The following is a 24680-nucleotide window of genomic DNA, read 5'->3' on the forward strand; positions in this document are numbered from 1 at the left end:
GTGTGAAATATCTACAATAATAGAAAGATAGCAGATGGCAGTAGCATATTTCTTCTCTGCTACAACTTAGAATCAGTGAGTGAAACTAGCACTCAATTGGGACAAGCAAAAAAAAAGGCTGCTATTAACTGCAATTATCCTCTGAAATTCACTGCTACTAGATTTGGTGATGGCAATTCTGATTAAACAGTTTCAAAAGTTCAGAGGCATTATTCAGTTCAGCTCCATCTGGATGTCATTGCCTTTTACGTGCAGAATTACAAACACCTCAATGACTACCTTGCAATTAATTGATTAGCAAGTTTGCAGAAACGTCTTCTTGATTTCAGAGCATGAACAGAATGAAAGAAGAGGAAATTCTCCTCAGTTCATATGATCTCAAATCATTTGTCACAAATATCTGCATCTCTGATTGGGAAGGAGAGGATTAAAAAACATTAATCCAATTGCAAGAAGATACCGCAGAGCAAACCTTAAAACAGTCTTCCTTATTTAGGACTTTGGGACAGGAACTCCCATAATCCACAGCCTAACTCATCCAGAAAGTTCTATGCTGGGAAATGTTGTCTTTGGGGTCATCAGTATATCTTGGTTCTCCCTGTCTTGGAATATCTTTTCTGGATCTTAGCCATGAAAAAGATTTAATTATTTTTAAAAAATAAATAAAATAAAACCAGTATTTATCAGGATCAGTTATTGGCTGGCCTTATTTGGATTTATTGTAGGAAATCAGCTGTTCTTCCAGTCTATGACTCCATGATTTTCTGATACCCTTCCTTTTTAGAAGTTTGGTGCTCACTTAACGACCAGCAACTATATTACTAAGAAAACATGGTTGTCAAACAAAACATCACATGACTGGGCTATAAGACTTATAAATTTCTTATAAGGCCATCAGTGTCTCGGCAGTCATTAAGCACAACTTAATATAATCATGATTTGTGACTTACTGCCAGCTTCTCCATCAACTTTGCTTGTCGGAAGTTGGTTGTGAAGCTCGCAAACAGCAATCATAGGATGCTGTAATTGTCCTAAGTTTGAGCTGCAAAGTTACTTTTTCAGCATTATTCTAAGTTTGAACAGTCATAAACAGGACAGTTGTTAAATGAGGAGTATGTATATTCCAATCCACAAATAAGCTAGGATGTAAGAAGAGGGTAATGGTTGCTGGAATTGGGTATGTCTAGTTTAATGAAAAGAAGGACTAGGGATAACATGATAGCAGTGTTCCAATATCTCGGGGGTTGCCACAAAGAAGAAGGAGTCAAGCTATTCTCCAAAGCACCTGAAGGCAGGACAAGAAGCAATGGATGGAAACTAATCAAGGAGAGAAACAACCTAGAACTAAGGAGAATTAATCAGTGGAACAGCTTGCCTCCAGAAGTTGTGGGTGCTCCATCACTGGAGGTTTTTAAGAAGAGGTTGGACAACCATTTGTCTGAAATGGTACAGGGTTTCCTGCCTGAAAAAGGGGTTGGACTAGAAGACCTCCAAGGTCCCTTCCAACTCTGTTATTCTGTAAGGTAGTCACCATATTATGTTGAATTCATTCACATCTAAATTTGCCAGTATGTTGAATTTCATTTATTTTATTCTTAGCAATAGTGTGAAATCACTTTGGCTTGTGAGCATGACTATCTCTGTGAAGTTGAGAGGGAGGAGGTGTTAAGCTCACAGGCTATTCAGAAACTATGACCATCGCTTTATCTCTCCATAAGCTCAAAAGACATTGCAGTTAAGTAGAAAGAATCTCCATCTGTTTTAAGCAAAGTTTTGCTCTTACCAAAATTTCCGATGATGAGTAAAGTGAGTAAATGCTTTTTTTTCTGAGTGGAGAATTAATTTCAATAAATATGTAATTGCCCGTACTTTCCTTCCTAGCTTACCTCATTTTGTTCATAATTGTTCTATATCAGGGTGGAGAACCATGGCCCTTTTATGATTTCAACTCCCAGAATTCCTGAGCCAGCATGGGAGTTGAAGTCCACAAGTCATAAAAGGGCCATGGTTCCTCACCCCTGTTCTATATGAAGAACTTTGTAAGGGTATTTGACTTGTTAAATTTAGTTCTGGAAGAACTTTCAAATCAGTCCTGCTAAGATGGAACGTAGTAAGTTTCACAGACACCTTATGAGACGTTTGCAACATTATGGACCTTATGAAGTGACATACAGTAGTAGTACCAAACCAGGGGTAGGCAACCTTGGCTCTTTTATGACTCGTGGACTTCAACACCCAGAATTCCTAAATCAGCCATGCTGAGGGGACAGGGAGAGGTTTCCAAGCTGAGCCATGCTGGCTCAGGAATTCTGGGAGTTGAAGTCCACGAGTCATAAAAGAGCAAAGGTTGCCTACCCCTGTACCAGACACTTTTTTGTGATATGTAAGCCTTTACAAAGGGTTTCTATTCTTTTAAACTAGTAAAAATCATCAAGATTTTGCCACTTCAGTTTGTAAACATTTTCCATTTCATATTGTTGTCCTATCTACAAATCTTCAAAGTTTCCAAATGCCTTTTCTTCAGTTGATGAGTACATTTCTCTCTTATTATTTTTTACATTGATAGGGCCAAAGTAAAAACTTGGTCTATGGGTAAAAGTATTTAGTTCCTGTAAAAGTAAAGTCTGACATTATTTTTTAACCCACCAGATGGGGAAACAGTTTAAAGTATAGGCCACATGGTTAGCAGAAATCTGTACTGCTAAGTGTGAGAACATACTTTTTCATATTTGGTAATGCATTTATTTTGCTACTGAATCCTGTTGGCCATTTAAACAACATCAATTGTACAGTATTATATGCAGGGAAAGGTCTGGAAGAGATATTTCTTTGCTATTTGAATGTCACTATAATAGAGTGGAACATATTTGCAAATAAATGTACTGCAAAAAAAAATCTTTAAAATATATGAAAAGTGAATTCCTCTTTATAGGTACAATCGTGCTTACAAATACAGTTAAAGGACTATTTTAATCCAATGCAAGTCGATGATACATTACTTTAAAAGATGCACCTATCAACAGCTATGTTTTCTTTTTAATGTAAGAAGAGGGAGTCCAATCTAGAGCAAGACTTTAATCTACAAAGAAGGCAAAATCTAACTCTTTGCTCTCTTCCTATGTTCTTGATTGAAATCCCACTAAACTGCCACTTATATTACCTTACAGTGATCCACTGTTTGGATGAATCATTTTTTGGGCAATGTAAATAAATCCATGGAAAGTACAATCTAGATCACACTGAGCATTCAAGTTAAAATGTATTAGTTAAAACACATTTCCCTGAATCCAAATTGTAGTAGCAATCCAGAGTGGAGCCTCCATATTATAGATAAAATTAGTTATCTCCCTCTTTCATAGGGTGGGGTGCAGGAGAATATGTTTTAACTTTGAATCTCTGATATGGGAAATGTTTGGAGCCATCCATTTTACATTTAGCAAATGAAAAGATCAAGCAATGATTCATGATTGAGTTTGCTTGTGTGAATATATAACACACATTATATGATTTTATGCCTTGGGGGTGGTCCTGGATTCATATTTATTGAGAAATATGACAGGATAGCCAACTTTCCAAAGATGTATTTCAATGTCCCTTGGCAAAAAACAACAACAGTGGCACACCAAAATAGCAAATATTATTTTTGAAGCCTAGTGCTGAACAAATGTTTTATATATTTCAGGACACACACAAAACTCTTGAGTAGGCAATGTTTCTCTCCCTTGGTTCACATAGGATGAAATTCCCCTTGTCACTGAAACAGAAAATCTTGGAGATATCACAAATATGTGTGGCTTAAATCACAACCTGCTGGCCATTTGAGATACAGTAGATTACAGCTGTGATGAATAGAAGATTTATTTAGGGGTGCTTCTGTTGCATTGCTGATAACATTCCAGATGGCTTTTTCAAGCAAAATGGAAATCTCTGCAGATGTGTGGTTATCTGACAAATTATCTGTTAATCTTTACATCTGATTTTCAACGCAAACTGGTGTCCGTAGAATGATACAGCCCACTTCCTCTATATGAGGACTGGAGAATTTGCCTCAATATATTGGACAAATCACCATATTTTTTAACCCAGAATTGCTTAACTTAATTGCTCAACTTAATTGCCATCATATCAACTCTCAGAAGATTCAACACCTGTTTATCAATGAGATGTTTGTTTCCTTTTAAGACAAAGAATGTTAAAATAAATATACATTTTTCCCTCTCATTAATAGAATTTCTTACGCTATCCTACCACAACTAAGATAAAACGTTTCTTTTTTCTTTCTTTCAACTCTTTCATTTTCCAATATTACTTTCACCATCTCTCAAGATGGTAGAAAGAATATAACCGAAGCTCAAGTGGACAAAATAAAATAGGCTATAGAGGGCTAATAAGCAAAGTCTTGTTCATAATACAGAACCGCATGCATAATAATAGCAGTAATATTAATAGCAACAGTAAGGAAAGCTCATTCTGAAAATCTGAGTAACTATATCAGAAGGACTGAAGAACATTTCTAGGCAACAAAAGAATAAATCAAAACGTTCAGCATAAATGTTGTATTGACCCATCTCTGAATCCATACAACGTGAAGGTGGACCCAAACCAATGATGCATTAGCAAACAAAGGATTGTGATGCCACCACAAAGGTCAAAAGGAGTACAATGTTCAAAACATCAAGCCAAAAAGGGAGTGGAAAAGTCAGAAAAGCTTAAAGAAACACATCAGCCATTTTCTTAAAAATGTTAACAGATATAACGGGTAGAGTAGTAAAATTGGACGTGACAATATTTGCCATATAGCTTTTTTTTCATCATCTCTGGATCTCAGATGACTCCAGTAATAATTCCACACACCTCTACAATTCAGCTTTTTTTTTTTTTTTTTGCTTCTAGCTTTGTGTTCCTCTTGTACATTCTGTATTTCATTGGAAAAGTGCAGAATGAGCCTGCGCGGGATGGCAAATAAATAATTCAATGAAAATTGCGAATGGCATAAGGATACAGTCCCTTCCTGGAAAGAGGATTTTATGGCGCACCATTTCTCCCATAATGCATCCTACTGACCATATATCCACTAGAACAGCAGAGGTAGGGAAATGAAGAGAGAAAAGGGGAGGGGAGGACAGGAAAAGTTAACTAAAACACTTTGGATCCTATAGGAGGGGGAAAAGAAGAGGTTGATCAGAGAAAGCACAATTTTATGTACCTTCCACCAAACATTTTTTTAAAAAAATACCGATACACACACACATACACACAAACAATACCCACCCATGCACGATTACTGTATTTCATAAAAAGAAACAGCTCAGAGGTCCACCAAGTCAGAAAGTATCTGCTTCATCACAATTCTATTCCTCTTATTGAAAGAATTGCAAATTTAATTTCAAAATCATTGACACTTGGTATTAATGTTCCACTTTCTTATAATGTGTGCCACAGATAAAGACCTTATTTGTTTAGAGGTGAAATCTTATCCCCTTTTCTGGGAATAAAGCCTTCTAAATTCATGAGGACTTGTTTCAATGTAGACGTGGACAGCATAGCATGTGGCTCCAATCATTTCTAGCTGACCATATGCAGGGAAAGTCAAACCTAGTAATCTATTTCACCCAGGTCACTCCATTTACACAGTACCAGAAAAGTTGATGTATTCTCATTACATGCTCTTGTTTATTCTCCTGCACGAGGAAATTACAGAGTAAATGGATTTGGGACGTGGGGATGAGAAAAGCTAATCATCCCAAAAGGGCTACTTAATAGCATTGGGGAGGATTAAATAAAAACTGGGTCAGTGGTTGCCATGTTGTGAAGATGTAATAAAAATGAATCTTTTATGAGCTCTCGATTCCCGATATATATATATATATTTATATATATACATGAGACAATATATTGAAGAGTCTTGCAATATATTGTCCTAAGTCCTTTTTTTTTGTGCAATTGCAAGACTCTTCAGAGCACTCATTCTTTTAGCACAGTGCCACTTGCTCAGAATGCCTATATATTACAGCATACAGTACAGCCAACAGGTTATAATCAACCTTGTTCCTTCTCACCCCTTTTTATTGTCTCTCAGAATGATGGCTGTAGAAGAATAAGCCACAATATGTGGCCTTTCAGTTTACGTATCCATGAAAGAGTAAAAAGTTGTGGTTGGGTGCTGATGAATTGCTTTAAAAATGTTTGTGGTGGTTCTTTGATCACAACAGAGAAACTTAAAAGGACCTACAAAGTCGATAATGAATGGATATAGAGAGATTTATAGAAAATATAATCTTTAGATCTGCTTTACAGGTTCCTTCCAGGAGTGGTAACTAATTAGCAAGTGGTCCTTAGGAATGACCAGAGACAGAAGGCAAAGCAATCATAATCGTCCTCCTGTCACACACAGAATCAGTGATACTGCATACTTTTAGTCAGTAAGAAAACTGGAACTCCTCAAAACGTTCAGCTGAAGACTAACTGAAGAGATATTCCATCATAGGCCATTGGTTTAAGCCGAAATGACAAATTCAGAAGCAACTTTTGCTATGGGTACTTTCTTAAGTAAAGTTATCATGAGAAGCAGGGTTTAATTAAGAGCCTCATATTATTATAATTTTTCATTAATAGCTGCTCCAACTAAGTCCCAAGTCCATAATTACAGAAGAAAAATACAGGGGCCAGGCAGTTAGACCAGACTTGGCAGACAAGGAAAGAATTGCCCATGATCCAGTTTAATGAAATTTAAGGAATATGTGAAATATGATGGAGTAATTATTCATCTTTTTATCTCAGTTAAATATGAAGCCAACAAAAAAGCCTTACATCTGTATATTTAGCAGTGATAGGACTACATAGGGGAAGTGTGTGATATATGGTACCTACCACATTCCTCAAGAAAGATATGGTTTCCATTTTGAGTCAGTTTTAGGTAACCAGCAGTTTTGGTTCCAACTGAAACTAGGATTTCCTATCACTATCAAGTCTCCTTGCCATTCTTATCTTAACATGGTTTACCTTTGAAAATTATACCTGGTTAAAGGCATTGCCAGTATGGAATTGAGCCCCAACCAACATTATTTTAAAATTATAGAGCACAGCTGTCAAACTCGATCATTTTATCATGTTTTTTGCCTTTGCAGAAATGGGGTGGGCGTGGGCTGTGTGCATGATGCATCTAGCCCATGGGCCACCAGTTTGTTATAGATGATGATGAGGATGACGATGACGATGGTGATTTTATAGAGCAGGGGTCTCCAAACCTGGCAACTTTAAGACTTACAGACTTCAAGCTCCCAGAATTCCTCATTCAGCAATGCTGATTGCCAAGTTTGGAGATCCCTGTTATAGAGGGTCATTATACAAACACCTCTTACAAGGTGGAGATATAACATGATTTTTCTCAACATAGGATAGTCATAGATTCTTTTGCCTATTAACTGTATCCTATCCTGGTTGTCTACTTTTCTCTCTAAAGGGGAGAGAATTTCAAATGAATGCTGGGTACTGGCAGAATCCAGGTGTCAGGAGTTGGAGAGTCCTGTCAACTTGCAGATGTTACATTTTCCCAGTTATAAGTAATGATGTGTGTATGTGTGCGTGTTGTTGTTTATTACAGGTGCACACAACATAATATTCAGGCTGAAATCCAACCATTTTAGCAATATGAAAAAGGGCTAACAGTCTATTTAGTATCATCCATGGTATACCTAGTGATTATTTTGTAATTCTCTTTGAATCTTTTTTTTTTTTTTTTGCTTCCTCTCTTTTTTTTCTATCCTTGACAAAGAAACAAAAACAAAATACTGTGGACCCAAGCTATCCTTTTCATTAACCAAAAACAAATACTATATAAAATGTTTCATTTAGGGGACAAGATGGACAGGTCTGAAAATGCAAGTCCAATATATTGGACCAGTATTTTAAACAGAACTGTAATTTAGGAATCTTGGGAACAGGATGTAAGCAAACAAGGGTAAAATATATTATTCATAAACTTGGATTGAGAGAAAAATGAAAGCATGGAATAGACATAAAAGGCAAGTAGCACAGTGGATGGTCATTAATTTAAAATAAGAGACTTTCTTTCCATAAATTTAAGATGATTTCCTGATATTTTAAATCTAGAAGGAAAATTAAAAATAAAATCTCTTTCTCTTCTTTCTTACAATGGTTCTATTATATCTACAATGTTCCGGGAATCCAAAACCTGAAATTAATTTCTCACATCACAATAGTCTATAGCTCCATTTGTAGATGTCCCTTCTCACTTGGCTTTCACCAAGTGGCAAAATTATCGGATTGTTCATTGCACAATATCCAAATCTAATTTGCCTATGTGAAATATATCAATTAATTTTAGCTATCACAGGAATGACATAAGGAGCCTGATCATGGATTTCTTGAGAAAGTTCTACTAGATGTTTCAGTTCAGAGGGGTGTCTGAAGTCAATTCAGTGGAAAGGGAAGACCACACTGGCAACCTGAATGGAAGATGGCATCACACTCATGCACTTTTGTAGTTTTACATGATTGCCAATGATTATTTGGCCTTTTGTCTGATCCACTGTAGATTTTCTATAATGTTCTTATGTAGCCTATCCACAGAAATCTGATTTAATAAACCCTGTGCTTCATTAGAGCTTATAATCTAAATCAAAACCTACACGTGAACTCACCTTTTTCCCAGTTGGCTGTTACAAAACTTCTGAATAAGAAGATTTCCAAAGCATCTCACCCTTTTTTATTATTATTTTTTTTTAAAAAAAAATTTAAAAAAAAATGTAAATTGGTGAGTACTACTTGATAACTAACTACAATTAGAATTATTTTTAAGACAACTGTCAGTTTGAAATAGCAAATACAAAGTGTACTTTAAAAGTAGTACTTTAAATTTTTATCAGATTTAATCAGCGGAGAAACCAGGTTAAAAATCAGCTACTAAATGTCAGCTTGTAGATTGCAGTCAGATGTCAGTGAAAAGAGCTGCAGCATGATAATTGGATTCCCCAACTTAAAATGGAAGATTTTCAAAGATGCAGAATTTCCTCATTACATTTAACACACACAAGATACTAAACAATTAAAATTGTTTAGCAAAATAGCAAAAATAGCAATCTAATGAATGTATTTCTGTTGTTTTCTTATTTGCAGTTTTGATCGATGTCATTTATGCAATCATATCGTAATAATGTACTGTTAGTAGGGATTCTTTTTAAGCACACAAATGCTTGGTATGATAAAATGAATTGAGTACAACAAAATAATCTTCTCTTGTTAGAAGGTCATTTGGGCTAGAAAAGGTTCTTCCCCAACTCTATCCACCCTTTAAAAAAAAAAAAGGCACTACACAATATGATATAGTAGGGTACAATTTTTATATCAGTATCTTCTCTACTCATCTAGGGCCCTAACTATAAGAACTACATTCATTATATAGTAGTATCAAAATGGACCCATCTAAGGTCAATGATGCATTTTTATGATAATGGGAGGGTTTCGGCAGGTTTTCTACCACTGAGCTGATAAACATTCAGTTCAAACACTGCACCAGAAGAAGCATTACAAAAATGGCTTTGCTGTTGCTCTGACCTTAATAAACTTTCTCTTTCTAGATCGGGGTGGGCAATGATGGCCCCTTGTGGATTTCAACTCCCAGAATTCCTGAGCCAGCATGAAACTTTCTACCAGAAAGAAGTGGGGACGAAAGGAGTCGCAGATCAAAAAAAACAAAAACCAAATGTCTCAGCAAAGGCATCATGTTCTTTGCTTGCTTTGGACTTAGTGCATTGTGTGAATCCGTCAGTTGTGTGTCATCAGTCATGCTGGCTTTTTTTACACTAAATCAAAGCAAACTACATTATGGTTAGACCTCTGCAGAGTTTGGAAAACATAGTCGATGAGGGCCAGTTTAGAGAAGGGAAGGATTAATAAAGACCGTGTTTTGAATTCAGTAAAGATTAAAAGGACAGAAATGTGGCAGAGACAAAGTCTGCTCTTTTGCTCTAACATGAGGACATTTTCATACTGTGTCTTTGGGCTTTCCCTCTTACTCTCTGCAGCAATTTTGTGCCATCACAAAGTCTGTGACCTTGGCTGCTGTTTCCTGAAGTCAAGAAAGTAGAGATTACAGCTTAATTCCCCCTTGCTCCCATCCTTATCCTTTCTTCACTGTTTCCTTCTGCAACAATGAAAAATCACTATGTGGATAAATAAAGAAAACTTGTTTTTCTTTTAAAAACGAGGGGAATATTATATCAAGATGCTATGGTATTTTTGCTAGGGGAAAAAAGAAAATGTAAGAGTAGGAGTTTCTGCCATCAGTAACATGCCTATTTTGCATTTAAGAATAAATCCTGTAAAACTGCAAAACAAATAATAATAATCTTCAGGCTTAGCAGCTAACAGGAAGTTAACCATCTCAGCTGCTGAAGATCTCAGCTGCTGACAGCATTGTAGGCACATCTGGATATAGCACTTAATGTATGTAAAAGGGCTATATACAGTGGTGGGATTCAGCTGGTTCGTACCTCTTCGGCAGACCCGGTAGCTAATTTTTTGTTGCCCAGGCCCAGAACGGATTTCCGGAAGCGGCATCCACACAGAGAACCGGTTGTTCACATATTTGAATCCCACCACTGGTTATATATCTATCTAAATTATCTCTTTATATCTCAGTTAGGCATATATTGTATATTATATAGCATTATAACAATGTTTTGGGTGGCATCCAATGTTATTTCTTAATTGCCTGGTGATCTGTACCCTACTCTTATCTTTAGTAACTCTTCTTGTAGTAATTTAGCAGAGAATTCAATGAACCACTTATTTCTACTCTCAAAAGGACAACTAAGATGGCCAGTGATTATGGCTTTTAATACTAGACTTGCAAATTTTCCCCTACAGTCTGTTGAATCTAGACTGATGGTACTGCAATCCTTTATTTGTGTAGATGGCAAGGTTGGGTTTTTTTTCTTCTTCTCATGATGGCTTCATCAAATGACATTTGCAAAGTCAGGTCCTATCCAGATCTGTTTTCCTCCTTCCTTCCCTCCACTCCCCAGACAATTGACAGTCCTTACTTTTCTCTGTCCCAGTTTTCTCCTTATTTATATATCCTACCATTCTCCTTGTAGCCCATTCCCAGGATGACTTCTGGTGCTCTGTAATAACGTGTGACCACGTAGGGTGTCATCATGAAGCTAGTGCCTGCAGTCCTGGCCAGTCCAAAATCCAGGATCTTCAACGTACAGTCTGATTTTACTACAATATTACTTGGTTTTAAATCCTGAAAGAGACACAAGAGAGAGAAAGGAAAAGGTATTAGCCTTACACTCACAATATCACTGATGTTTGTCTATTGTGGGGGAAGAATGTGAAATGAAAGACCCAAGAGGGTCTACAGCTGACTGAAAATTATTCATTGGTGAACAAAGAAAGGTAATAGGTATTTTAGGGGTGGCCAAAAGTTTGATGACCACACAAGAACCTTATTTAACATTTGGGGGGGGGGGGAACTGAGATAATCTATAATGGGCCAATTATGCAACAAAGTGGTTTGTTTTTGTCATAACACCTTATTGGGACCGGGTAGAGGCTCAGGAAGATGACATTGATGGAAATGCAAGATCCATTATTTAGGCAAAATAGGCTGAAACATTTCTTAAAATCTGAGAAATGAGACAATGTTTGAAAGCAGATCAGAGAGATGCCTTCCAGATTCACTGGAATATAAGAAAGGGGTGGAGGTATAGCTCAATGAGATTTGCAAAATTCCTTTTCAGCCAATTTTAAAAATTTAGTTTTAGTCTTCCTGTGGAGTTAATTTCTTGATCTGGTCTCACAGACCAGGATTTTCTCTCACTAATTTTTAAGAGGACTTTTTGTTTTGTTTTTTCCTCCTTTGTTCCTAAAACAATAGGACTTGTATGGAGACTTTTTTTGCATGTTTTCTATCTCAAATGGCAGAAAACCTTGCCACTATAGCAACTACAGTTAGATTTCAGGAATGCAAACAATGAATTTAGGGTTGCATGTGAAACCACCCCTTGGGCTTTGAAATCTACATTGCTGTTCATTCTAGTGTATCTGGCTATGGATCAAAGTACAATAAAAGCTTGAGATGGGCATGCCCACAAATAATGAAGAAGGCACAGGAGGAGCATTCATAATTCTCTGCATTTCATTCTCGCAGGAAAATTGTTCTTACTTTTGTGGAGAGAGAGGCCAGCTTACCCTGTGAATGATTCCTGCAGAGTGAAGGTGCTTGATACCACACAGCATTTGATAGAGCAGGTAAGACATTCGCTCATGATCTAACTCCATTTGAATCACCTGACACAAATTGGCATCCATCAACTCCATTACTAAATAACTAAATAAAAGAACAAAGTCACATCATCATTCCTTGGCATCTATGAGACGATTCCAGTGTGGCATTCCTTTCTACAGCTTCAGCCTTTCACAAATAACTGATACAGCCATCAAACTTTGCCTCATATATTGCTTGACCTAAATTTATTTATTTGTATCCCGCTTTATTATTTTTACAAATAACTCAAGGCACCAAATATATCCATCACATCTTCTTCCTCCTAGGTTTCCTATCCTCCTCATCATAACCCTGTGAGGTAACTTGGGCTGAAAGAGAGTGACTGGTCCAAAGTAACTCAGCTGGTTTCATGGCTGAGGCAGGACTAGAATTCACCGTCTCTTGGTGACTGTCCCAAAGTCACCAAATCACCTTTCGTGACTAAGGCAGGACTAGAACTCACTGTCTCCAGCTAGCTTTCATGACTAAGGTGGAATGTGAGCTCATGATCTTCTACTTTCTAGCCTGGTGCCTTAATTACTAGACCAAACTAGCAAATTGCTTATCCTCAGTCACCAAATAATGTATTTTACGTCATACCTTATCAAGAGTGATTTATGACTTAACATTACACTTGAAAAACCTACTATAGTTTTTTTTTAATAAACAATCATGAGTTAGCATAATATGTGAACCCAAACTCTGACTGGCAACATCTTTGTCACCTGCATTGTTTTAAGTAGATATATCAAGGATTAGTTTCTAAATGTTGACCTTATTTCTAATCCTAAATATAATTTTTTACTGCAATGTTTATTGTAACAAACCTATAATTTCCCTTTCCTTTTGCTTAGGTATATATGGAGTAGATTCACACATCTCATTAAATCTTTGAATGTATAAATTTATTATACTAGTTATCTTTTTTTTTTTTTGTAAAGAAGAGTCTGAAATTTGGTAGATTTTAGAATAACTACCTACTCAAAATATTTGGGAGAGGAATTGATTGCCCAGCCAAGATTTGCCTTTTCTCATAAGACACAAAGTGAAGACAATAAATGAATGTATAGATTACTCGGATTTCCTTCCAATCAGGATCTGATTATGTGCCAAGCAAGAGAAAATAATGCTTTATAGAAATATTAATATTTTTCTGTCAGATAATTTTAGAGCCATCAGTTATCATAACTAATGAAAGAAAGTGTTTCCTGTGTCATGGTTCCAAAAGAAGAATCTTCTTTATTCTACTCTTCCTCTTTTAAAGTGAGATGACTTATGGATGAATTGCCAATTTTTTTCAAAATCCTGCATATCTCAGGAAATTCAGAAGGCAGTGCCATCACAAAGCAATTAAATCAAATTCCTAGGAGCCGTGCCATATGTATGCATCCTGTATTCGTTCTTCTTCCTCATTTTCTGTATCTCATTGTACATTTGCTCAGCTGTTTCTGTTAGGATTCTCAATGGCTGTTTTCTATTTTTCTATTCCTACACCAAGGTGTAATTGATTTCTGAAACACCCAAAGTAATAGAAAGATAGAATCTGCAAAACTCAAGATTACCTTGAGCTTCTCCTTAAGCAGTTTCTAAGAAAGAGCAGCTTTTTTACATTTTGTTATTCTTAGCTCTTAGTTTTCCCTGCAAGATAGCAAAGCAATTTCTACCCTTCCCTCACAGCAAAGTTTCTCTCTTGGCTGCATTACTTACACATCCTGGAACTCCTCCAGAGATTTCTGTGGTGTAAAGACATTTAATAAACTGATAATCTGAAACACAACAAGAGACAAAAGGGACACAAAAGAATAATTAAATATTAGTAGTTGAACAGGTTAACCCAGACTGCCTCACTGTTTCCAGTTTTCACTACCCTACGCAGTAAAAAGAAAGGGAAAAACTTTGTACAAAATTCAACGATGTTTTCTTCCTAGCTAAGAGTTCTGTGGCTACATTTTCAGCTTCACTGGAAGGACAGGTACAATTTGCAAAACCATGAAACATCTCTGAAATTTTAAAGATGGATCAGAAGCTTAGAGGAAACAGAGAACTTTCGAGGAATGGCAGCTTGCCTATTAAAACAAAAGGGTCATTGCTAAACTATTGACTTCTACTGCAGTTACTAATTTAGCTGCCACTATAAATCGGATTTTGCTGTTACTGCCACTTTTGAATTCCTATGTTTAGCTAGGTAGGATGTATCTAGAAAAATTGAAGGATGTACTCAACAAATGTAAATTGAAAGCCTAAATCTGCAGGGGTATATCTTTCCATTTTGCTGTCAGCCAAATTTGTTGTCAGAGAGGTCTTGAAAGTTATCATTAGCAGCTGATATTAAAGATTGGATGCTATGGATATGTGACAATTTGTTTCTTCCACTGTCAAGTTAAATTTGGGGATGAAGTTGATAAAGTGCTAATAGTATGCTGTACAACTATAGAGTGAAATTGAGATTCAGGTACTTAAATGACACCACAAGCTCAAACTAGAGAATTTGACAGCAGTTCAGAAAATAAAGTTCACATAATTATGTTTATTTTACTTTTGTTCTTCTTCTTTAAGACTGCTAATTTTGATATTCTGATTATACAGTATATATTCCTCCTTCTGTCCTGGTATTTAATTTCTATTTGAACTGGACAGATGTTTAGTTGTGATTCTTTCAATTAATTGTTTACAGGGCTCCTAATTTAGGCTTTGGGACTAAGAGTTTATGGGCCATTTTCTAAATTGGACAAATTTACTTTCATTAAAAGTGATCTCCTCTCTCCTTTGGCAGATATTTTTAATGTGGCCATATGAAAATGGAATTTTTCTTCAATAATGTGTGGGTGTGCTACAATATTGTCATGTATTAATTTAGACATGTTAGTTATGTTTTGTTCTGTTGTTACTAGTAGATAGAACCCTGAAAGATACTCAGTATTTTCTCATAGGGGGAACTGGCAGCCTATTACTGAAGCAAAAAAGCACTTAAAAACTGAAAGGTTTTGAAGAAAGATTCCTCGTCCAGAAAAAAGGGAATGAGAGCCAGAGGAGGTATAATGGCTAGAAAACCAAAAGGAATTATATAGAGCATTGAATGTTAAAACATAATTATTTTTCCAAGATGCCCAGGTCAAGACATCTGAAGTGGACCAAGAAGGCTGTTGATGGACAAATCATCCTGCACCAATGGCATCCATGAAATATGGATTTGGGGGGTGGGAGAGAGAGAGAGAGAGAGAAAATTCTGCCAGAGACAGAAAGCCACCAGTATGGATAGCCCATTACTTATCTCTAAGAAGGAAGGGAATTTAGACACAGAAACGGCCATGAATTTATATTTAGTCAACACTGTAGGCTGCATGCCTATGGAGTAGAAAAGTAGGAAATTTTAAAATGCTTAGCCTAGCCAGAATTAAACCTTTAGTTCAGGTTGAAAGAAGAAATATCGAGGAAAGAAATTTGACCTATCTAGCTATAAATAAATCTCAATTCCAGTGCTTGCATACCAAAATGGAAATGAAAAAAACTTGCTTTCCAATGCTAATACATAGGGGAAAAAAATGTAAGTGGTGTCATCTATGCTTGGATTAAAACCCATGAAGCCACAAATGCATATGACAACCTCTTTTTCTAGAATGGTCTAGAACAGAGTGCTGTTTGGACCTTCCAATAGAAAGTTGTCCTAACTGGCAACTTCCCTAGTCAAAGAGGTGAAGAACAGATGCTGAATCGAAAGGAATCACATTTCAGATTTGAGGCAGGTAAAGTTTACTTTCAAAATCCGAATTCAATCTGATAAATTGGATTTTGAATTCGAATGGTAACATTTACAATTGTTTAGGATGATGGGCATACAATATGTTTTTTTCCTGTATGCTGTATCTCGGGCCAGTAATTTTACACCTTGCCACAATGAAAATAGCAATTTGGCCCATGAGCCAGAAAATTATTAGGGATATGCATGCTTTAAAAACAATTTGGAAGAACAACTTTGGACCTTACGCAAGCATAGCATCTCTCTGCAGTTTATGAAGGCAGGCACATCTTTTTTCTATGAACTGAAGAGTGCCTTAAAGATTTGATTAATTCTTCCTCAAAAAGAAAAAAGTATTTGCCAACATTAATGTAGATAGGTACTCTGTTCATGTGTACACAGGGTTTGAAATGTTTCTTCCAAATGGTTTTCCAATTACGCAGGGCCCTAAAACTGCCTCTTGACACTAGCTTGATAGAACCTAGAACGTGGGTTAATAGGGTTAGAAGGGACCTTGGAGGCCTTCTATTACAACACCCTGCTCTAGCTGAAGACCCTATATCATTCCAGATAAATGACTGTCCAGTTTCTTCTTGAAAACCTTTAGTGATGGAGCACAACTTCTGGAGGTAAGATACACTGATTAATTGTTCCCACTGTCAGAAAATTTCTCCTTAGTTCTAGGTTGAATCTCTCTTTAGTGATCTTCCACCTGTGACTTCTTGTCCTGTCCTCAGGAACTTTGGAGACTAGGTTGTCTTCTTCTTCTTTATGACATCCTTCAAGGACCGGAAGACAGCTATCACATCACCCCTATTCCTTCTCTTTGTCAGACTAGACATACCTGGTTCCCCGAGTATTCATTGCTTCTAAATTTTGTAAAGGAGAGAGTTAAGGAGAATGGTTCAAATATTTTCCCACCTAATTGAAGACAGGATGTATTTCACAGCTGTTTTACTTCTCATGAATAACTTTTGTCCTTAATATTAATCCTGATTCTATTCAGTTGCTTTCCCTAGGAAGAAGGCAAGGACAAACCACTTCCAAAAACATTGCCCAGAAAACTGCAGGGACTAATTCAGGCAGTCACCAGGAGTCAACATAGGTTTTTCACTCTTCTCTAGAGAATTTCCATTAACTTTAAAGGGGAAAGAATCTCCATAAGGAAAGCATAATTGAATATGCTGCTCCATGGCTGTACTATAATACATTTTCTTCTTGCCACAAATAAAGTGTGTTTGTGTGGTGCCCTTTCCTAGACATCTGCTTTGGGAAGGGAATAAAGCATCTGTGATCACATCTGCATTTCAGCATTCTATCCAAATCTACGTGTTTGTTAATAGAATATTTTTTAAAAATTGCCATTTGCTGGCACACACGCCCTATCGGATTTTGCATTTAAAATAATGAAGGTTACACAGTCAACTTTGCAGCAACATGTTAGCATAATCTTTTTCACTTAGCAGTGTGAACTATACAGGCTTCTGAGTCCTTCCAGCAAAGGAATACTTACATTTTTGTGATTCACACACTTCATAAGAACTAGCTCCCTATATGCCCGCTTAGCATGTGTCTGATTTTGAAATGGCCTGCTGAGCTTCTTGATAGCCACATTTCTGTCCAGTACAGCATCATATGCAGCGCTAAAAAATAAAAGGAAAAGAAAATGACAATAGAAGAACCTATTAATTTGTAGCATTCCCATTCAAATATCATTGCCTGAGTTTTATTCACTTCCAATGTTTTTTTTTTCAAAAGAAAAGAAATAGAATTTTGCATTTCTTCAATAGTTCTACTTTCCTTCCAAGACTTATCCCAATTTATTTGAATAAATATGCATCAATACAGCTTAGAAAAACACACCGAGTGACTACAATTGAGGCTGGCAACTCAGTTGTTAAGCTAAGCTAAGTGAAAAGAGGTGTTAGGTGAGCAGAAGCTGAGGCGAGTGATGGGAACTCACCCTGCCCACACAGTGCTAGGACTCGAACCGCTGGAGTAAAGACTATCTCCAGCATCATTAAGTTCAGTGGCTTAATGATGCTGGAGATGATCTTTGCTCCAGCGGTTCGAGTCCTAGCACTGTGTGGCAGGGTGAGCTCCCATCACTCGCCTCAGCTTCTGCCCACCTAGCAGTTTGAAAGCATGTTATGTGCAAGTAGATAAATAGGCACCACCTCAGTGGAGAGATGAGTTGGTGTTTTGTGCAGCCAGTCAGATTCCTGCTGGCTTTGAACCTTCCTGGTTGCGACTCCCGTTTGTGAGGCGACTCTGGGGGAAGGAAAGGGGCCTTGGATGACACTGCATGAAGAGCCAGTCATCTTTCTTTCTGGTGCAGGGGTAGGCAACCTTGGCTCTTTTATGACTCGTGGACTTCAACTCCCAGAATTCCTCAGCCAGCAAAGCCAGTTGAAGTCCACGAGTCATAAAAGAGCCAAGGTTGCCTACCCCTGTTCTGGTGCGAATCTAGCTTGTCCTCTTGTGGCACATCTTGAGAAGCACACAAGTGTGTACCTGACAGAGCTGGTAAACAGGCAGCCAAACTACTACTCTACAATAGCACTGTAGTCTCCTGGCTAATGTAACAATGCCATATGCTAATAATAATAATAATAAGCGAAAAACCACATGACCCACACCGTGCATACAATTTTATTTCAGCTATTTATTTATTTTACTGCATCAGAAGTCTGGGACGTGAAAGAACTAGGTGAATCCAAACAACAAGTAAGATTTCTGAAACTCAGCTTAAGAGGAAGCCAGGTACTTGCCTGCCTTTTTGAATGCTTACCTTGGCAGTGGGATGATTACCAAAAAGAGAATCAATGGTTGAATTTACAGTGATTGGAGAGATGTACATTGATTGACAGAGGTTGTGAAGGACATAAGTTACTTTTTCATCACTGTCATAACTGTGAACAGGCACTGTCCAAGGCAATCACTAAATGAGGACTACCTGCATGCTTGGTAATTATTTATCCTGTCCATTAATTGAATTCAATTTATTCCAATGTAATTTAATTTATAATGTATATAGGCCAGTGGTGGCGAACCTATGGCACGGGTGCCAGAGGCGGCACTCAGAGCCCTCTCTGTGGGCACGCGCACCATTGCCCCAGTCCTAGGCCTTCAGCTGGGTTTTATAAAACCTTTTTGCTTTAGGCCTCTGCCGCCGTGTGCAAAAAAAAAAAAGGTTCAATCAATCAGTCAATTTCAACTTCTCGCAGGAAAAAAAAAATCTTGCAAAGTTGGAATTGATTGATTGAACTTTTTAGTCCCATCTAGTCTACCATTACCACAGCAGCCACGCCCAGCCAATGGGCCACGCCCAGCCAATGGGTCACACCCACCCGGCACCCGACAATGCATAAGTGGGTTTTGGGTTGCAGTTTGGGCACTCGGTCTTTAAAAGGTTCGCCATCACTGATATAGGCTCACTGACCTATATTCTCATCTATATTAATCTACAATGAATTGTGTGCTTGGCCAAACTCTGATCTGAACTGGATTCATTCTTGGAATAAAGAACATAGTCTGTCTCTATTCACTCCTCCCAACCTATAAAAGGAATTCATTCTTTTATTCTGGGAATTGAAGTCTGATAAAATTAGAGGGCAATAGATCAGGAAAGGCTGTTGAGCGTTCCTAACAGCAGTACTGTTTCAGTGCAGTTTATAAAGAGACTTCTAAGAGGGAACAAGAAATAAACATATTTTTAGAAAATGTCTTATTTATTTGACTTGTTTGCCGTTCACTCGCCTAGAGGCTACTCTGACTAGTATTAATAGTACTCTTAATCTACTAATTAATACTATTAGGGTACTATTATAAAACTAATAACCAAAACTAAAATGCCTCTTCCTTTGATGTTATTTCTAATTTCATCTAATAATAGTATCACTGGGTTAAACTGCTTTTGCACAGTTTCAGGAAATGCATGGATAAACCTGAAATTTTATGTTTGAAAAATGGAATGCTGGGTCTATACAGTAGTAATTTCAGAACACTGACCCCACCACCACCCCCACCACCAAATAATAATAATAGAATGAGGATAAAGATTTATTTATCTAGAAAGATTTACTTAACTAGAAAATCACAGCTGATTGATTTATTTCTTACCTTTTCACAGAAGATATAATGTTGAAAAGAGCGTATCATCTATGTTTAATAATTTATTTATGCCAGGAAAAAACTGGGGGAGGGCGAGAGAGAAATAAGAATTCCCAGTTCTATTTATTAAAGGGAAGTGCCATTCAGAAAGAGAGACTGTAAGAAACTTATGTCTCCATCCCCAGCTTGTAAGATAGTGGACTGGTAGACACTTTAATCTATATTTCAGAGGTATAATCATCATACATTTCAGCAGCATAATAATCCGCTATTGTTAGTGACTTTTAACCTCAATTCTCACAGGAGATATTCAAGCTTTCCTTTTCTCCTTGGAAAAGGAGAGGCTCATTTTTCCAGAATTCCCTTTAGTCTCCTTAGAACTGTGACAATATAAAGGTTCAATAATTTGGCAGGGAAAGAAAAAGCCTCTAGAGAGTCTAGCACTTATTGGCTCGCTTGTTCTGTTAATGTGTGGCTAACATTCTTCATGAATGTTGCATCTGACGCACAAGAAATAAGGGTAAACAAGACCCTCCACATGGCCCCCTCCTCATATCAGCTTGTTTCAATCAAAAGCAGCTATGCCAAAGGCTGGGAACTGCAGATCAACAACAAGCAGCACAGGCAGACTGAATTCTCTGACCTTTTCTATCAAATTGAATATTTCAATCATGGAGAACATCATAATTTCAAGCAAAGGTTGCAGCCATGTTCCCAGATAGATATCACTTAAAGATGCATAATACAGTGCTCTGAGCTTACATAAATCAAATGTAATATAGCTGTAGCACATCTCCCCACCTACCATTCATTTCCAGTTGTAATGAAAAAAACAAAACTTATTAATTCAGCAATGGAGCAAAGATTTTATTTGTTCATCCTCATGGCCACATTTTTTTAAAGCAGGAAAAGCTAAAAGAAAGATGTATGTCATCAATAAGCAGAGGATCGAGCTCTTCTTTCTGTGTCAAATATATTTTCAAGGTCAAAATAGTTTCAGTAGTAACAATTCCATGGGGTTTATTCTTACATAGAAACAGCCTATTTATTTACCTAATGCATAGGGAACAGGGTGCTACAAGTCTTATTCTCCACTCCCCCCAACAGCTTATCTTCTAGTAATTTACTGACATAAAATACTGCTTTATATTAGATTAGGCTAGTTTTGTTTCTTTTGCCAGAATTAAAGACAAAAGTCTTTGCGTTATCTATGTCAGGCTCAAGGAAATTAGGCTAAAGAATGACAGGAGGAGTTATTTCAGCAAGTTATTTTCTTTATTGCTGCTCACTTATACACAGGAATCTTGCCAGACTAAAGCACAAATCTGCATAGCTATTAGATATACCTGTGAAAAGCTAGAGAGGGTCTGCCTTGTCTCTCTTCCTGCACACCAAGTTTCTAAGTTGATTTGCTTCTTTGGGTGGTTAAGAGGTATGATAGATAGATAGATAGATAGATAGATAGATAGATAGATAGATAGATAGATAGATAGATAGATAGATAGATAGATAGATAGATAGATAGATAGATAGATAGATAGATAGATAGATAGATAGATAGATTCTGTACAGTGAAACTTCGGTACTCATTGGTAATTTGTTCTGGAAGATGTGACAAATATTAAAACCAACAGGTACTGAGAAAACCACATGATTTTTGGTCAGAAGAAATAGTGTGGCACAAAGCAGCTGACATCAGCAAGTTTTTCCTCATGTGTCCACTACCAAAAGAAAGATGAGTGCCGGGGCAAGATTTCTGCTTCAAAACCCGTCAAATACCGAATTCGACAGGTTTTAAGCAATCGAATGTCGAGGTAGGACTGTGCTATGTTCCACCACAATTTGCTACTGTTTCTTTTCACTGGAAATGCTAGGGGACCATCAACTTTCTGGCTTCAGAGCCAGTGCTCTGCCATGAACATTGGTCATTCCCCATGACCTCTTTCTCCCCACACAAACATGTTCACATACGCTATAAAACAAGAAAGTAAATTTAAACAATCGAAAAGCACTCCGCTGCAAGTAGGTAAACCACTGACAGGCTTAAGGCTGGAGTGTTCCTGCACAGCTCACTTTTGGCGTGCTAGCATTACTTCTTTTTCGACTTCTTGACTCTTTCTCGCTGATTTATGTTGGTTCTGCTGCAGTTGGCATGAAAGCTACCGGGGAAATCTTCTGCCCAACACCCTCAGATGCCTGCTGTGTAACAACATGTCTTAAAGCAAGTATCAGAAATCAAATGACAATGGCAATAGAAAATCAGTAGGGACCCATAATGAAAACTGGCATCTCCTGCTGGCAACTTATTCTCCCTCCTAGCATTCAGATAGAAATGCACATAAACATGCCTTAATTTTGGAGATTATTTTTTTGTCTGATTCTTTCCTCTTCAGACCATCTGCTAGATTGTGTTGATAGTCTAATTTAGCAAATATTTTTTATACCAAAATTCAGAAGATAAATTCATGAAGGCAGTCATTCAAAGTTACAATGGAACTGAAAAAAGTGACTTATGACTAGTCCTCACATTTACCACCGTTGCAGCATCCCCATGGTTACGTGACCAAAATCTAGGTGCTGGGGAACCAGCATGTATTTACGACAGATGCAGAATCCTGGAATCACGTGGTCACCATTTGCGACCTTTCCAGTCAGTTTCCAACAAGCAAAGTCAATGGAGGAAGCTGAATTTGCTTAACGGCCCTTTGATTCACTTAAGTGCAGTGATGCATTTAACAACCATGGCAAAAAGGTTGTAAAATTAGTCACAACTCACTTAACAACTGTCTAGCTTAGTAATGGAAATTCTTGTCCTAATTGTGGTTGTAAGTCGAGGATTGCCTGTATGGGAAGTATAAAAAGCTTTATGAAGCTAACTATAAAAAGGACTTGTCCACACAAAAAAATCACAATTAGCCTGGCCATAATTTAGATAGAATCCAATACATATCTGAATTCAATGGAACTTCTTCCTGAGAAGACAAAACTAGGTTTACCCATCCAGAATTACAGAACATCAAACAGATGAAGATTTTTAAAAATGGGGGAAAAGAGAAGTTGGCTTGCATTTGTTACTTCCTGATCATGTAGAATAGGGATGTCAAACTGCCAGCCCACGGGCCGAATGTGTCACGCGGAAGCCGCTCCCACCCCTTTGCCAGCAATGGCAAAACAGTCCCAATATGTTGTGTGACATTGCGAGTTTGACATGTCTGATGTAGAACCTCAACCTTGGCAGCTTTAAGATGTGTGGAATTCAACTCCCAAAATTCCCCAGCCAGCATTCTGGCTGGGGAATTCTGGGAGTTAAAGGCCACAGATAGTAAAGCTGCCCAAATTAAGATACGCTGGTTTAGAATCATTGTAATCTTACTTGCCATACCAGCAGAGAAATGCAGAGAAGGAGTGAAGGCAATGTTGAGCCATTAAACAACAAATTACTGCAAAAAAAAAAAAAGAAGGTAAGAAATAAACTCAAAATAACTCTCCCTTGACTGCGTTAAGTATAAGTTGAAGTACACAGGGGCTTTATCAGGCTTTCAGGATTCTGATAAAATATTCTGACTTCAATAAATTATATTTGAAAACTCCTAACAACTCCTGCTTCCTAACCTTGCCTGTTTCTAGGGGACAACAAATACAATATTTACAAAACACATTTGAAAGCATAGCTCGTGGATTAAAAAATGTGGTCATATTTCTGGAAGGATTTATAGTTAAACTTCTTGCTTAAACCATATCTTTATCTTACTATATGTATAGCTGTTATATATTTTTTTTAAAAAATACAAGAATTCTAAGTCAGCTATAGTTTTATCACAAAAGCTATAACTTAACTTCAATACGTACAATTAAAAAAATACTGGTTTAACATCAATCAGTTGTGGCGGAGTGTATTAAAATAAACAGAACAGTAAAAATCAATTTTAATGGCCCAGTTTAATTGGGAGAAATATTGCTTTTAACTAAACACATAAATTGCTAAAGCCAAAACAAATGAACTATGAACAAGAGTATTGTATCATCATATTAGGTATGCACATATCTAAGTCATATCATTCATACATTACATTTAATTATAATAAATTCATTAGATTGTGCTTAAAGTTGTATGATCATGGTTTATGAATTGTGCAAACCATGTTAACGTTATTCATTCAATATATTATAGTTAAAATGAAGCTCAGCATGATGTGTGAATCAGTGCTGTCTCAGTCTGGATATTAGTTGTCTTTAATGACCTGCAAAGAGCTGATTTCAACTGGCAGGAAATAAATCATCTGAGTTATGATTGTTTTACGAAACAAATGTTGCAGGAATCAAAATAAATACTTTGAGAGACAAACAGAGAAGATAAGATAAGATAAACTTTATTGTCATTTTTTTTTTACTGTGGGCACAACGGCACAAATCAAAAATGAAATTTAGTTGCTCGCTCTCAAAGTGAAACACATACATAATTTGCAATCTAGCCCAGATGAGAAGATTTATCTATTTATTTCCTGCCTTTATTATTTTGATAAATAGCTCGAGGTG

General features: G+C 37.0%; 1 protein-coding gene across 4 annotated transcripts in view; it reads right to left on the reverse strand.

The window, feature by feature from the left end:
• The window catches only part of MAPK10 (mitogen-activated protein kinase 10), a 96533-nt gene that overhangs the window by 45174 nt on the left and 26679 nt on the right, over positions 1 to 24680 (reverse strand). For 3 of the 4 annotated variants that reach the window (XM_015832381.1, XM_029287376.1, XM_015832383.1), the window contains 4 exons: positions 17545 to 17674; positions 14003 to 14061; positions 12220 to 12358; positions 11107 to 11272 (listed from right to left, as the gene is read on the reverse strand). In XM_015832381.1, the coding sequence (XP_015687867.1) occupies positions 11107 to 11272; positions 12220 to 12358; positions 14003 to 14061; positions 17545 to 17674 (494 nt within the window). Of the gene's footprint in view, positions 1 to 5002; positions 5075 to 11106; positions 11273 to 12219; positions 12359 to 14002; positions 14062 to 17544; positions 17675 to 24680 lie in introns of all 4 variants that reach the window. The other variant, XM_015832382.1, reaches the window with a different exon arrangement.

Source organism: Protobothrops mucrosquamatus, unplaced genomic scaffold (genome assembly GCF_001527695.2).
Source record: "Protobothrops mucrosquamatus isolate PMUCROS unplaced genomic scaffold, P.Mucros_1.0 scaffold3, whole genome shotgun sequence".
NCBI classification, from domain to species: Eukaryota; Metazoa; Chordata; class Lepidosauria; order Squamata; family Viperidae; genus Protobothrops; species Protobothrops mucrosquamatus.